General features: G+C 36.2%; 1 protein-coding gene across 1 annotated transcript in view; it reads left to right on the top strand.

Moving 5' to 3' along the window:
* Window positions 1-15,771, top strand: part of LOC123873688 (potassium voltage-gated channel protein Shaw-like) — a 150,681-nt gene that overhangs the window by 101,060 nt on the left and 33,850 nt on the right. The window contains exon 6 of the mRNA XM_045918667.1: window positions 9,993-10,307. Coding sequence (XP_045774623.1) covers window positions 9,993-10,307 — 315 coding nt within the window. The remainder of the gene's footprint in view (window positions 1-9,992; window positions 10,308-15,771) is intronic.

Below are 15,771 nucleotides of genomic sequence, written 5' to 3'. Positions count from 1 at the left end.
TGCTCAGTAGTGGGCCGGCAATGGGTTGATCATGATGATGATGAAACGTTATTTGTTTTGACGGTGAGATAAAACATCGTGAGGCAACCTGCATGCCCGAGAGTTCTCCATAATGTTCTCAAAGGTGTGTGAAGCCAATACACACAGCGTAGCTATGAGCTAAACCCTTCTTATTCTGAGAGAAAACCTATGCACGAGGATGAAGCAAAGCAGTTCGAAAAATCCGATTGACTTTGGGGTCCCGACTCCGAGGTTTTGGAAAAGCGCATCGTTGAAAGATCCCTAGGTGGACGAAAGACACCTAGTGATTCGCAAATAGCTGCTGGGTTCAGGAGGTGCCAGAGTGGTGGTGGTATGTGGAAGTCCCAACAAGAGGCCTATGACCAGCTGTTGATGATGATGATGAATAAGAGGTTCGCTGAGTGCAATGGCTATTAGGTTAATGTGTACTGGGCTCTTTCGATAAATCATTGCAATGTCCTAGTAGTTAAACATAATCACGTTTGGTATTAATTAATAAAAGTCTAGAATAACAAAACAGAATAACTTTGTGTGCCCTGGAGACAAAACTGTAATTAGATCGTAAAACTAGTACTTTATGTTAGATACTTTCTATTCGAGCAGAAAAAGGTTCTCTTTACGTAGGTAATTTCACTAAATAACTTACTTTCATGTTAAATTAAATGTATTTCTGTGAATTGTATAGCTAAACTCTCTAGTGCACACGATTTCACCCGCGTGGATTTAGTTTTTAGGGTTCCGTATATCAAAAAGAACAACGGAATCCTTATAGGATCACTTTGTTGTCTGTCTGTCTGTCCGGCTGTCCGTCTGTCATTTCTATCAAGAAAATCTATAGGGTACTTTCCATTGACCTAGAATTATGAAATTTGGCAGGTAGGTAGGTCTTATAGCACAAGTAAAGGAAAAATCCGAAAACCGTGAATTTGTGGTTACATCACAAAAAGAAATTAAAATATGTTCACGAAAAATATTTAACTCGCTAAGTCATATATATTGAAGGTGGCGCTGTGCTTCATTAACTTGAAGTATTTTTTCTAAGTTATTTAATCGTAATCTACAGCGTTCACAAAACTATTATTATATAATCTACACAACATATAAAAAACATGTATGTACATAAAATGTATGTGTTATACATAAAAGTGTTAGACATATCTTGTACGGAACCCTTTAATTGGGAATCAAACTCGCACTTGCACGATTTTTGTTTTAAAGTTAATATCGTAGCAACGGCCTACGCTGCTACGTTACTAATGCTACACGAGTTCGTAGCAACATACTGATACACTCGTAGCAATGTACAGTTCAAACCACAAGACGTGATTACAATCTATACTTCACTTGTACTACTATGTACTATGTACATTGTATATAGTATCATGTATGTACTACCTATGTACATGTATCTACTTTAGATGTAAGTTTCCCAATAACGTAGACCCCAAGGCTTTCAAAATTTCCACCAATCAATCAAAAAACGTATGAAACTAGTCAATATTGAAGAGAAGAAAAAAAGTAGAGCAAAGAACTGAAATTGGTAAAAAACGATTAATCAAACTGGATGATTGTCTTCGTTTGCGAAGTTCCACCCCTATTCCTTACTGTCTCTACAATTTTATTTATTTAGGCTGAACCGTGAAAGCCTTGATCATCTGTACATACATATTATCTTCCGACCTAATATTACACTAGTTAACAAAATTTTAATTTTTAGGGTTCCGTACATCAAAAGTAAAACGGAACCCTCATAAGATCACTTTGTTGTCTGTCTGTCTGTTTGTCTGTCTGTCTGTCTGTCCATCGGCCATCGGTTCTGCAACAGACATGAGGTGAGACGCAACCGGTTCAGCAAGATAAGTATTCAAAATTCTCGACTTTGCGTTCTGACCATTAATTCTTGCCCCACTTGTTGCCCAACTATATGATTGCTAAACGGTGTCTACCCCTAATGGTATAAACGGGTTTTAGTAGTTTATAGCCTCTCGGGGCAAATTAGACTTCGCAAGTCACAACGTCATAAGACCCCGAGTTCTCACGTACTTTGTCAAGTCGTTACATTTTCACCATTAATTCCTCATGTTCTTTGACAACTATTGAGGAAAACCCTGAGTAATCAATATAGCTCAACGGGTTGCAAGGTTGCAGTGGCAACCTGATTTACCTGATTGATACCTCATTTATCTTAGTTACAAAAAAAAAACGGTGATTTCCACGACAGGCAAACTAGAAACCGTAATAGGCTCGCAAATCCTACGATCCGCCTCAGGAAAGTCATTTGTGGGAATGAGTGTAATATTTTATTGAAAATTGAATACTTGAAAAGAGCACCCGCTGAGTTTCTTGCTGGTTCTTCTCGGTAGGAACGGCATTCCGAACCAGAGGTAGATTGTTTTGACGTTCAAAAGCACTTGTAAAAATTTAATTGAATAAAAATATTTTGAATTTGAATTTGAATCAAAATCGGCACAGTAGCTTAGGCGCTACGGTGGAACACACATAAATACAAACCTACAAACATACATAAATTATACATAGTATATACATACATACATAGACTGCTAAAATCATAACCCTTCCTTTTGGCTTTGCCGGGTCGGGTAAAAAAAAGGAGTTTGGATCTCAAAATTGTATATTTGTAGATGATGTAGCTCTGTCTAATCTCTTTAGGTACTTGTACCTACGACGTCTACATCTTCACCAAAGACAACCATAGAGCGGGGATATTAGATATTCATGAAAAACTGGGACCGAATGAACTGTTAACGTTAACGTGCCTCGGAGTTTCGCCTTAATGCAGCTTTAATGAATAATCTTAGCTTTAACGGCGAATTAACATAAATTAAAATCTGCCACGGAATTCTCTATAGACCATAGTGTTCTTAGGTGTCTGATTGTTACGGTTGGTTAGGACTGGCATCGAGAAAAGACAACAATAACTACTGGTTTCTTTTCAATCCTATTCGTTATTTTACTTATTATAAAGTGATTATTATCTAGATTTTTAATTTGGACAAATTTTTTTTAGGTTACCTTACCTACCTATCTACCAGTTACTTAAAAATTGTATGAAAAATCATTTACTCAAATTTGACCAACTTCTGCTGTCCCAATTTTTTTCTTTCGATACAATGAAATGATCCGTACATGAAACTGAGACAATCGGCATTAAAAAAAAAATTGTCAATTTCATTGATTTTTATGGACAACTCACGCTTGACCAAAAAATTGACTCCATCAAAATTGTTTTCATAAAAAAAGAGCAAATGGTTCCTAAGACGCTTTCTTTGTATCTTCTATGGTTTCAGATTTCCCTATACTGTCCAAGTTAAAAAATAAACTATAATGTAACTACCGGCTATAACTACGTATGTAGTCGATGCAAGCTCGACTAGTTTCACGCCCTTTACTGTTCTTGACAGACAGCTAGACAGACATACAGACAGAAAACGTGGTGATACTATAAGGGTACTGTTTTTTCTCTGGACCCCTAAAAATAGGGATAATATAATTTAAAAATATTTACCACCGGCCAAATTAAACCTGATAAAAATATTACGCCGAGCTTCGTTACGCGCTCTGAATATAAAATACCAGGCAAAAAAGTGCCGCTGAATTTTAATGTTCACGCTTTAAAATACCCACTCGCATCGAATGGCGGAGAAATAAAATATTGGAACCGCTTCAAGCGCTGGAGTTTCAAGGAGGAATGTTGAAATGTAAATAAAGGCTCATTTAACTGAAAATATTCGCAATCTATTAAAGAACCGGCCATGGGCGAGTCAGTTTCGCGCACCGAGGGTTCCGTATTCGGGTATTTTTCCGGCACGATAAATCAAGAACTTATTGTGCATAAAAATAAAAAAAAATCTGTTTTAGAATGTACAGGTAAAGCCCTTTCATATGATATCCGACTTGGTACAGTTGTCTTAGTATAAAATTAAAAATACTAATATTTTCTATATATAAATAAGTATTTTCTCCTTATGTGCACTATAAGACCGACTCACCTGCCAAATTTCAAGATTCTAGGTCTACGGGAAGTACTCTATAGGTTTCTTGACATAAACGACATATAGACAGACAGACAACGAAGCGATCCTGTAAGGGTTCCTTTTTTTCCTTTTGAGGTATGGAACCCTAAAAACATAGTATATCTACAACTTACTGTACTATTTGAATATATTTGATTATTTGCATTTAAGCTTTTATTCATCTAAATTCTACATGTTTTCTATAGCAACAAGTTTCACCCCTCAATAATAGTCCACAGCCTAAATTACTCTGTTTGTACACGTGTACCAGTGAATTGAAAATTTGCATCAAACCATTAGAATTCAAATTGCAGTAGATATATTATGTATACAGTAGAAGCAACAATAAAATAGTCAGAGAGACGGCTGTTCTTTTATGTCATCAAAGATAACAGCTGTTTTTTAAGGGTTTCGTGACTTACAATGCATAAAACAGAACCCTAAATTATTTTGTTGTACGTGTGTCAAAGCCAGATAGAGAGAGACCAGACCTTCGCTATTTTATAAAGGTTGATAGTTTTGACCTAAGATTTTTTACACCTTTGTTACCTGTTCTCTCCCAAAGCCACCATGATCCAAACTTCATAGTTGCTGATCGTTTATCTATGTGTAGGGGACAATACACAGAGAAACTTTCAGCTTTTATAATTTAGCGAAGGTCTGGCACTCGCAGGCTCTTAGTCCAATAGGGTTCCTTCGAGATAGGAAATGTTTTTTTTTATCGATGTTACTACATAACTCCCCTGTCTGTTTTTCCATGAAAGCAAGACAGCGATAATTACATTGTTACTACAATTTTGGTACATGAAAATTAAAAAAAAATAGGTCATCTTAGGTTATGCGAAAAGGCAGCCCTAATTTTATAACAAGTGTAAACTAAAAATTTATAACACCCCCGACAAGTGAAAGTTACAGTAACTAGAAAAGAGCTGATAAATTTCAAACGGTTGAACCGATTTTCTTGGATTATAGCTAAGAACACTCTCGATCAAGCCACCTTTCAAACAAAAAAAATTAAATTAAAATCGGTTCATTAGTTTAGGAGCTACGAGGCCACAGACAGATACACAGATACACAGATACACAGATACACAGATACACACGTCAAACTTATAACACCCCTCTCGGGGGTCGGGGGTTAAAAAGGTATTGTATTGTAAAGATGTTTCTTTACAAAATAAGCACATAAAAAAATAATAATATCTAGTTGTAAAGAAAGTTTCGTTATAAAGGATACAGTTTTATCCGCCACAAAATATCCCCTATTCAAACCCTTTTCGGTATTTTCTCACCCTTTCACCAACAATGTCCTTTTTATCAGAAGCCTACAAAGCCTCCGCCATAATACGGGAGGGTTCGTTTCCGGTTGTTTGTCCGTCTGTTCCGTAACAAGCCTTTATTATGTTGAACCTTTCCATTAGTTACTGCTCGGAAATTCCGATTCGATTGCTTGATAAATATTTTATTTTTAACCCCCGACCAAAACGAGAGGTGTTATTTGCTTGACTTGTGTATCTGTGTGTCTGTGTGTTTATACATATGTCTATGGCATCGTAGCTCCTAAACAACGAAACAATTTTGATTTAGTTTTTTTTTTGTTTGAAAGGCCGAAATCCAAGAAAATCTGTTCAGCCGTTTGAACATTATCAGCTCTTTTCTCGCTTTCTTATTAGACTGGTTATCACTAACCGACCAATATATATTTTTATCCAGCCAAATTCTAACAAGGCAACGCTGTGGCATGGGAGTGCTTAATGTGTATATTATAAGTATAATACACAAAACATTTCAAGATTAAAGTTTGAAAAGCGTGAAAATACAAATGAAATTTAAAAATTTAAAAACCCCCGACACAAAAATCTTTTTAGAGGTTTTTGTGTCGCGGCTTTTTAATGTTCATAATTTTACAATATCAGGTTAGAGCCATGAAAGCCTAGTGGTTAATACTTCCACCTCCTATTCTGGAGGTCGGGGGTTCAATTTTGGGCACTGCTAACTTTTCATAGTTATGTGCAATGTGTGTTTTAAGCAATTGTATATCACTTGCTTTAGCGGTGAAGGAAAACATCGTGAGGAAACCTGTATGAATGAGAATTCTCCATAATGATCTTAAAGGTGTATGAAGTCTGGTAATCGCGTGAAGGGTTAATAGCGGAGTAAATAAGTCAATTTTGAAAAAAATACATGCAAGCAAGAAATAGGATCCTACCGTATTAAGCCCCAGATTTATAGGGTTGACGTAACAAGAAAATTGTACGTTAAGGGTATCAAGGTAAGGTTTTGATGAGTTTCTAAATAATGGAGACTTAAGTAAGGTCTACCTTAACACGAAAACAATATTGGTGTATGCTTTGATACTTTAAGTTATCAGAATACGTCATACTTTTATATGAAAAAACAATATTTTGGTTTGTATAGAATCAAAATGAAAAGTTGTGATTTGGTATGTTTTTGTGTATATTATGTGTTCTATCTCTTAAACTATTCAGTAAATAAATAAATGAAAAGTTTCGGGTCCATGAATTATTTTGTGAAAAGTTTGAAAAATTTGAAAAGTCTAGATCACAGACTAATTATATATGAAGTCTAGATAGGCAGAATAAACTATATTTGACGTGCCGTGTAGCGCAGCGTTTGGCCCATCATAAAAACTCTTTGAACAAAATGGCTCACGGCCCACGGGTTCATAATGAAAACAGGCATCAGCGAGAATTTACACAACAAATCATGAATGCCTCCCAATTAATCACATTGACTTGATTTCAATGGAAAGATGAATTCCCTTTTCATATTTCAACATTAATTCGAGGTTGTTTCTCACGGTGTAGGAAAGCAAGAAAAGAGTTTTTGAAAATTGACGAAGGTGGTAAAGAAAGAAAGAAAACTTTTTTTATTAGGTCACTGTAACACTACAATGTATCTTAAAACTAATCGAGTTATACTACATAATATTATACTTATGAGCTAAAATGTACTAAAATGAATGTGTTACATGTGACCAAACGTAGGTAAAATAAGGGTTTGAAATTAGTGTAGTATATACCTAGTAGACGATGTCGCGGTCATAAACTACTAACTCATATACTGTGAAAGAAAAGTGGATCGATGAAGCACTGGCTTGTCAAATCTTAAGCCTCGATAGCTCAACGGTTGAGGAGCGGACTGAATTCCGAAAGGTCGGCGGTTCAAACCCCACCCGTTGCACTATTATCGTACCCAATCCTGGCACAAGCTTTACGCTTAATTGGCGGGGAAAGGGGAGCATTAGTCATGATTAGCATGGCTAATATTCTTTAAACAAAAGAAAAAAAAAATCTTTTCAAAACTTTTATGATATGAAAAGATTATAGTCCGTACAAAATGACTTCACACGCGCCATTTTAACTCCATGGGTCAATGTCATATCAAAAGTACGGTTCACCTTTAAAATAAGGACTACCATTGATTTGACATGATATTAGATAGATAGTTAGAATGGCGCGTGAGAATCATTTTTACGCATTATAACGGCTGAGTTTTTTTGCTGGTTTTTAGAAAATCTAGCCTCAGACACTAGTTGTCCTACATGAAATACATTCTTGAGTTTTGAAGTTTTTAGGAAAAGTGATTTGCTTTATCGTGCACAGTGAGAAGGCACCTTTACTGACGATATTTTTATTTCCACGTGCGATATTTAAAACATGGACTGAAAAACCGAGAGTGGTTTTTTAGGATTCCGTATATGAAGGGTACCAATGGGGCCCTAATACTAAACCTCCGCTGTCCGTCCGTCTTTCTGTCTGTCCATCTGTCCGTCTGTCAGTCAGAGGGCTGTATCTCATGAATCGTAGTAGGTAGAAAGTTGAAATTTTCACAGTGTGTATTTCTATTGCCGCTATAACAATAAATAATAAAAATTTCAAAACGGTCTCCATGCATATTATAATAATAAAAACTCCCTGGTATGGTACCTACGGAACCCTTCGCGTGCGAGTCCGACTCGCACTTGACCGATTTTTATTATTTCCACGTGCGATAATTTAAAATACGAACTGAAAAACCGAGAGCGGTTTTTCTCTATTTTATATTCCAAACGCGATGTGAGGCGTAAAATAAATTATCGAACTGAATGGATCTGATATCGTCGACAGGTATTTGTGGGGTTATTCGGAAATACCAGCGTTATTTTATCAGCTAGCTTAATTTTTTGAGTGCCAGCCCATCCATCATCTACTGATGTCGTCCACAGCTGGACACAGGTCTCTTGAAGAGACTTCCACACGCCACGGTCTTGTCCAACAGCTCCCTGCAAGTTGTTTGATAGATAGCAGAGGGTACCTATATGTATGGATTTTGGAAAACATTTTTTACTGAAATACTCCCAGCTAGGTCTCTTAATCGAGCAAATACAAAAATACTTGTTCTACATAAGAATAAGTAAACAAATCCATACCATTTCAATGGAACGAGGTTTCCTGCTTGCAGTCTCCCAAAGGCATGCATTGCATACGAAGTGCCTTCGGGAAGCGATATAAGATATTCATAGAAATCTCTGAAGCCAAGTCGGCTGTCAAATGTAAGTTTGCCTCTTGTGTTTTGCATTACTTATATTCATTTAAATGTTACGTTTCCTGCCAATTACAAACCGGGTGCAAAGGCGTCCCATCTTAGGCCACATCATCCTTTTCTATCATGTGTAATTGTGGTCAAGCGCGTGTCATAATAAGCTGTAAAAACTTTTTTTTAAACAAAAATAGCGAGCATACGAGCAGGTTGGAGTAGCCAGTGGTAAGTGCTGTGGCCTTATTGGTGGGAGGTCCCAGGTTCGATTCCCGGCAGGGTTGGGAACTTAATAATTTTTAAATCACTGGTCTGGTCCGGTGGGAGGCTTGGGCCGTGCCTAATTACTACCTAACTGGCAAAGCCGTGCCGCCAAAGCGATTTAGCGTTCGCTTATGAAGCCGCGTTGAAACCAAAGGGGTATGGGTTTAATAAAAACTGCCATACCCCTTCCAAGTTAGCCCGCTTCAGTCTTAGACTGCATTATCACTTACCACCAGGTGAGATTGCAGTCAAGGGCTAACTTGTATCTGAATTTTTAAAAAAACTAGCGGGGCAGATGCGTGGCGTAAATGGTACAGACAGTTTAATGTGTTTTTGAAGGCATGAGGAGCAAGGTGGAGTCGGCTAGTCCACAAATAACTAATTGCCAAGACTTATCTGAATTGTTAATGATTAGGGTTGACACCCTAACTGGGAGTCATCCATCGAACCATTAATTTAATTACCCCATACGTACAAGCAACACGCATTTACCCAACCCTATCCCTGAATAATTGTGACCATTAAATCCTTTGATGAACCTTTGATTTAAAATAATTACTGTAATATTATGCAAGGAATATGCTCCTTGTTAATAGATGAATTATGAAGATCTCATTGCTGAAGTTTGTATATTTTTAATTATTAAGATAAGTAGGTAAGTATTTTTGTACATAACTCAATTAGTTTTAAAGATTATTCTAGTGTTGATTGTAGTGTCATAGTGTTCGAAAACAAAAAAAGTACCTTTCTTTCTTTTAATCACATAAGTGAAAGTCAAAGTACAAATATTAAAAAAACATTTTTTTCATGTACTAAATTACTCTTGAAAACAAAGTCAAAATCAAAATCAATCAGGCATCTTTTCCTTTTATACTAAAGGAAGAGGTTACTGACTGACTGATTTATCAACCCACAGTCAAACTACTGGATGGATCGAGCTGAAAGGCATGCAAATAGCTATTAGGGCGTGGACATCTGCTAGTAAAAGATTTTAAAAAATTCAACCAGTAATAGGCTAAAAATACGTATTTATTCTATGGTCGCAGGCAATTTATAGGCATTTCAAATTTTTACCTTACTTGAAGTATGTGTACCTTTCTTGGTTCAAACTAAACTCTTTTCTCCTTGTTACAGGTAGCACCAAACATCATAGAATTTGTAAAGTCCCCAGTGAACATAATAGATTTCATAGCTACATTAAGTTTTTACATGGACGTCGTGGTAGAACTGGCTGTGCTGAAAAGAAACGTGGACAGAGCAGATATACTAGAATTCATCTCAATAATCAAGATATTAAGGCTGTTTAAACTAACCAGGCATAGTCCAGGACTGAAGATTCTTGTACATACATTTAAGGCGTCAGCGAAGGAATTGACACTGTTGGTGTTTTTTCTTGTACTGGGCATTGTGATATTTGCCAGTTTGGTTTACTACGCCGAGAAGTCACAGGTTGGTTGCAATTCCTTTTATATATTGCACTCATCATCATCATCATCATCATCACACATGGCGCCAAGCGATTTAGCGTTCCGGTACGATGCCGTGTAGAAACCGGTCAGGGTATGGGTTTGAAACTCCTATACCCCTTCCAAGTTAGCCGGTTTCCATCTTAGACTGCAACATCACTTAACATCAGGTGAGATTTCAGTCAAGAGCTAACTTTATCAGAATATTTTTTTTTTAATGATTCTAGGTCAACGGGCAGTACCCTATAGGTTTATAGACACGACAGACAGACAATGAAGTGATCCTATAAGGGTTCCTTTTTTTCTTTTGAGGCACAGAGTAAGGTACCTTAAAAAGGTCTTTTACCGACAAGCATCCTGCCCAGTTCCTTTCCACCTTGCTGAAACATGATAGGTATAAATATAAATCCAATAAAAATGCAATCATCTCTACGGTAATCCCCTCGCTTTAATCCAGATACTCCATATTATATAAAAGAATATTTCATAACTTTTCTTTTGATAAAAAGATAATTTCCACGCGCAAAAACGATACAATTTTCTCGAACAAAGGTGAAGACGTCGCGAGCTCAGTGTCTGCCGTAATAACAGACGTGACATGCCTGCCTTGGGGCAGACAAATACTTCAATACATGTCTCAGGTTTATACAGCGTGTTTGATAAATCATATAACATGACTAGTTTATGCCCGTAACTTCGGCCATGTATTTTACCTCTTAGGGGTTGAATTTTTAAAAATCCTTTCTCAAGGCACTCATCCGTAAAAATACGTTCCGAAGTGGTCATAGAACTATTTGTATGGTAACTTACGGTAGCACTAGATCCGAATTTCGTCATCCGTGAGAATATCTCGGATGTGCCTCGGATTCAAATCGGACATGTGACAATGATGTCCACTGAATAGCTTGGATTTGGATCACATATCGGATTAGTACGTAATATCCGAATTCAGTCCGAGTTTTCAGTCAGTCAGTCTACCTTCTATATAAAATATAGACAAAGGAGGTATATTATGTAGTACCAAATAGTGCCATAGATCCTTTCGTTGTCTCAGCTACTTGAAAAACGTTCAAAGTTCTTTCCAGTTTACACAAGTTTTTTTACATCTTCATTTCCGTGATAAGCTGTTTACAGAGATTCTTTCGCGTGGGTTTGTGGGAACTATTTGGGTTTTCAGGATAAAAAGTAGCCTATGTTATTCTTCAGGGTTTAACTATATCCATGTCAACAAGTGTAAATTAAAAATTTATAACACTCCCGACAAGTGAAGGTTACAGTAACTAGAAAAGAGCTGATAACTTTCAAACGGCTGAACCGATTTTCTTGGATTATAGCTGAGAACACTCTCGATCAAGCCACCTTTCAAACAAAAATAACTAAATTAAAATCGGTTCATTAGTTTAGGAACTACGATGACAGACCACAGACAGATACACAGATACACACGTCAAACTTATAACACCCATCTTTTTGGGTTAAAAATCACATCAATTCGTTGCTCTGTTGGGGCGTGATGAAAGGACAAACCAACAAACAAACACACATTCGAATTTGTAGTAGTGACTAGTGATGCCGCAAAGAATTTTTCAAGGTTAACGCTCTTATACAGCCATAATAAAGAGATTTTCAAAGAATAAGAAAAATAAGCTATAAGAACAAAGCAAAGAGTATTTCCAAAGACAACACGCAAGAGAAACCTTGAATTAATTTTAAGCCATTTAACTTTGGATGCCAGAATGAATATTTCCAGTAATATCTTCTTACCTACATTCATTATGAATGCAAAGCTTTTCGTTTTATTTCCGATTTGCATTCATGATGAATGCTTTTGTCCACAAACTAATTTATTGAGGGCTTATAGACATTCATCATAATTATAAATTGATGAATTTGCAAATTCTTTGAACAAATATTATCAGTTCATACTTTTAACAGGGCTCTCTCCGTCACTCGCTTCATACAATCGTAGTTCCAATTTCATTTGAATATTAAGCAACCGAAGTCCATGAAATTTTGCAGACATATTTTAGAAACTAACTAACTATTCTGTGGTTTTTAGATTTTTCTAAAAATATCATGTAGTTTTAAAATGACAGGGGCTCAAAGATTTTTATGTAAATTTTTAAGACCGCGTAACTTTCAAACCGAATATTTTAACAGAAATCTGGAAAACCACAGACATAGATATTAGTTTCTAGAATATGTCTGCAAAATTTCAAGGACTTTGGTTCCTTAATATTCAAATAAAATTGGAACTACGTTTGTATGAAGCGAGGGACGGAGAGACCCCTCTTAAGGGTACACTTCTCACACGTTTCTCCACGTTACACTTATTATTCTATTCTTTGATATTCTAGATCTATAGCTATGCCATATATCGATTTTTCTCTCCATTATCTTTGCCATAAAATAATTAATATTGTAACCTAATTATATATTTTTTTGAAAGTTATGCCCTGTTTTAAGCTAGATTTTGAAGCAACTTTGTTCGTTAATAAACCATGTAATAAACTAAAAATTTGCAAAACTTTTGGCTACATGGCAAACTTTACTAATAATTTTATTTCAAAATTTATGTCTTTAGACTTTAGAGAAAGAATCCCATGGGGATTTCTTTTTGATTTTCCGAGACAAAAAGTAGCATATTATGTCCGCTCTCAATATTATTCCCGTATCTTTAATCAAAATCGGTTAAACAGATGGACCATGAGAAGCTAGAAGATAGACAGACAAACACAAAGTGTGTAAAATAGTGTCACAGTTATAATATTAGTATGGATTGTTTTATTAAAATAAATAAATATCAAAGCACTTCAACAATATCTGAGGTCCTAGTGTAACTTTTAAAGTTAACGTTAACTAAGTATGCGTTTTGTCATTTGATATGGACGGTAAAGGATAAAATATGGACCTTCCCTTTTCCTTACTTCTACTTGAAAAAAACTAGGTCGTAGGATGTCTGAATTGCAGACAATAGCAAGTTGCAACCGTAAAAAAATAATGATACTTTAGCCATGGATTTAAAATTGTGTCCTGAAGCGAAAATAAGTTCCAGTATACACAAAGTGAGTCAAAACTTCCCACAAGTTTATCGCTTTTTAAACAACTTTTAAACCCGAAACACTCGCCGAATCGCGAAGAAAAATTTCGAAACAAGTTACTGGCTCACCGGTGCGCGAAATTTTTATAACTAGTTGCTATATTGCTCAAGTTCTGTTGACGCTTTCTTGTTTTGGCTTGGTATCAAAAATTGGAGCTTATTTGGGTTTTATGGCAGGTATACACATATTATAGAGCAACACCCCACTGCTGTCAGAACTTTATTTTTGACCTTCCTTATTTTCTGAGGAATAAAATGTGTGGGATGGAGTAGCGCTAGTGTTAATGTTCGCATATTTGCAAGCTTGTACCTCGGGCCAATTTAAAGATATCAGTTGCTAAAGCCACGTGTGTGATGTGTATAGGATCCGATAAGCTTGATGTATGAATAGAAAAGAATAGACATGACACTATTTTTAGGGTTTCATACCTCAAAAGGAAGAACGGAACCCTTATAGGATCATTTTGTTGTCTGTCTGTCTGTCTGTCTGTCTGTCTGTCTGTCTGTCTGTCTGTCCATCCGTCCGTCCGTCCGTCCGACGTGTCTGTCAAGAAAACCTATTGGGTACTTCCCGATGACCTAGAATCATGAAATTTGACACGTAGGTAGGTCTTATAGCACAAGTAAAGGAATAAATCTGAAAACCGTGAATTTGTGGTTACATCACAGAAAAAAAATTAAAATATGTTTTAATTTTCAAAGTAAGATAACTATACCAAGTGGGGTATCATAATATATGAAAGGGCTTTAGACTTGTATATTCTAAAACAGATTTTTATTTATTTTTAAGCATAATAGTTTATGATTTATCGTGCTAAATGTCGGAAAAATACCCGAGTACGGAACCCTCGGTGCGCGAGTCTGACTCGCACTTGGCCGGTTCTTTTTAAATAATTAGTTTTGATACAAAATGATCGTCTATGAACTTACTATAATATTACTTATTGTAATAACCTAATACTTTGTCAGTTATTATTACATTTTGTTACCTTTATTATGAACCCAGCTTAGCTATCTTCGAGGCAGTTTTCCTACGTCACGTACCTACCAGCGTATTACAGGGTCCGTCCTGATCTTTATTTATATGAAACTATTTCAGTTTTTCATGGAGGCCGTCTCTGCGATAATAACTAACTATATTTTTGGTGGAGCCTCAAGATGAAATGCAGTTTTTTCCAAGGGCGGTTATACTTTATTTGCCTAATCTAAAACTTTTTAACCCCCGACCCAAAAAGAGGGGTGTTATAAGTTTGACGTGTGTATCTGTGTATCTGTGTGTCTGTGTATCTGTGTATCTGTGTATCTGTGTATCTGTCTGTGGCATCGTAGCGCCTAAACGAATGAACCGATTTTAATTTACTTTTTTTTGTTTGAAAGGTGGCTTGATCGAGAGTGTTCTTAGCTATAATCCAAAAAATTTGGTTCAGCCGTTTAAAAGTTATCAGCTCTTTTCTAGTTTTCTTGTAGAAAAGAAGGTTAGATAACCCTTAGGTTCATAATATTCAAGTGTCAATTGACAAATGTCAAGCTGTCAAGATGCACGTTGCCATACATAATTATTTATTTTAAAATGATTTGTCGGGGGTGTTGAATTTTTTTAATTTACACTTGTTAATTAATAAACCTAATAGCGAGCAAACGAGCAGGTGGGTCACCTGATGTTAAGTGATTACCGCCCATGAACATTTGCAGCACCAGATATACCCGCCGCAAGTGAACATTGTTGATAATGGTCCTGCATCCATTGGGGAGTACAGAGCAATTTATCGATGTACCGGAAATAGCAACCGGATAATCCGGTGGTAGCAGTTTCCATCTCGTATTGTAGATCTATTTTCCCATGACATTTTTTTTTTTTTTTTTTTTTTTTTTTTTTTTATTCAGTCCACAAAACCGACTACAATTGGTATAAAAAAATACAAGATGATAAATGGACAAAGATACATGCGCGCAATTGCGTCTTCTCGATGTGGACTCGGCATGCACTATTAAAGTATGTAGGTACAAAACTACAGCGCAACACAAAATAAACTTAACAAACAAGGAACAAAAACTTAAACCAGAACAGCTACTAACAAAATAGGAAAAACCTTATACAAACTACTTTCTAACAATTACTTATCTGTGTACTTAACTTACTTTTTATTCTTGGTATATTATCACAGAAGATATCTATAACATCTCTGTAACTATTTGCAAGAGACTGCATTCTATATAGCGGACTATGATGCCCAAGCTTGGTTTTGGTTTGAGGCAAATAGAACGTCTTGCGATTGTGTAAGCGGCTACAGTCACGGGGCACAACGAACTTCAAGCATTCAAGTAACTCAGGCGCATCAATGAGACC

This window comes from Maniola jurtina, chromosome 17 (assembly GCF_905333055.1).
Source record: "Maniola jurtina chromosome 17, ilManJurt1.1, whole genome shotgun sequence".
Lineage (NCBI taxonomy): Eukaryota > Metazoa > Arthropoda > Insecta > Lepidoptera > Nymphalidae > Maniola > Maniola jurtina.
Note: the sequence above shows the minus strand (reverse complement) of the source record. Positions and strands in the feature narration are given on the sequence as shown.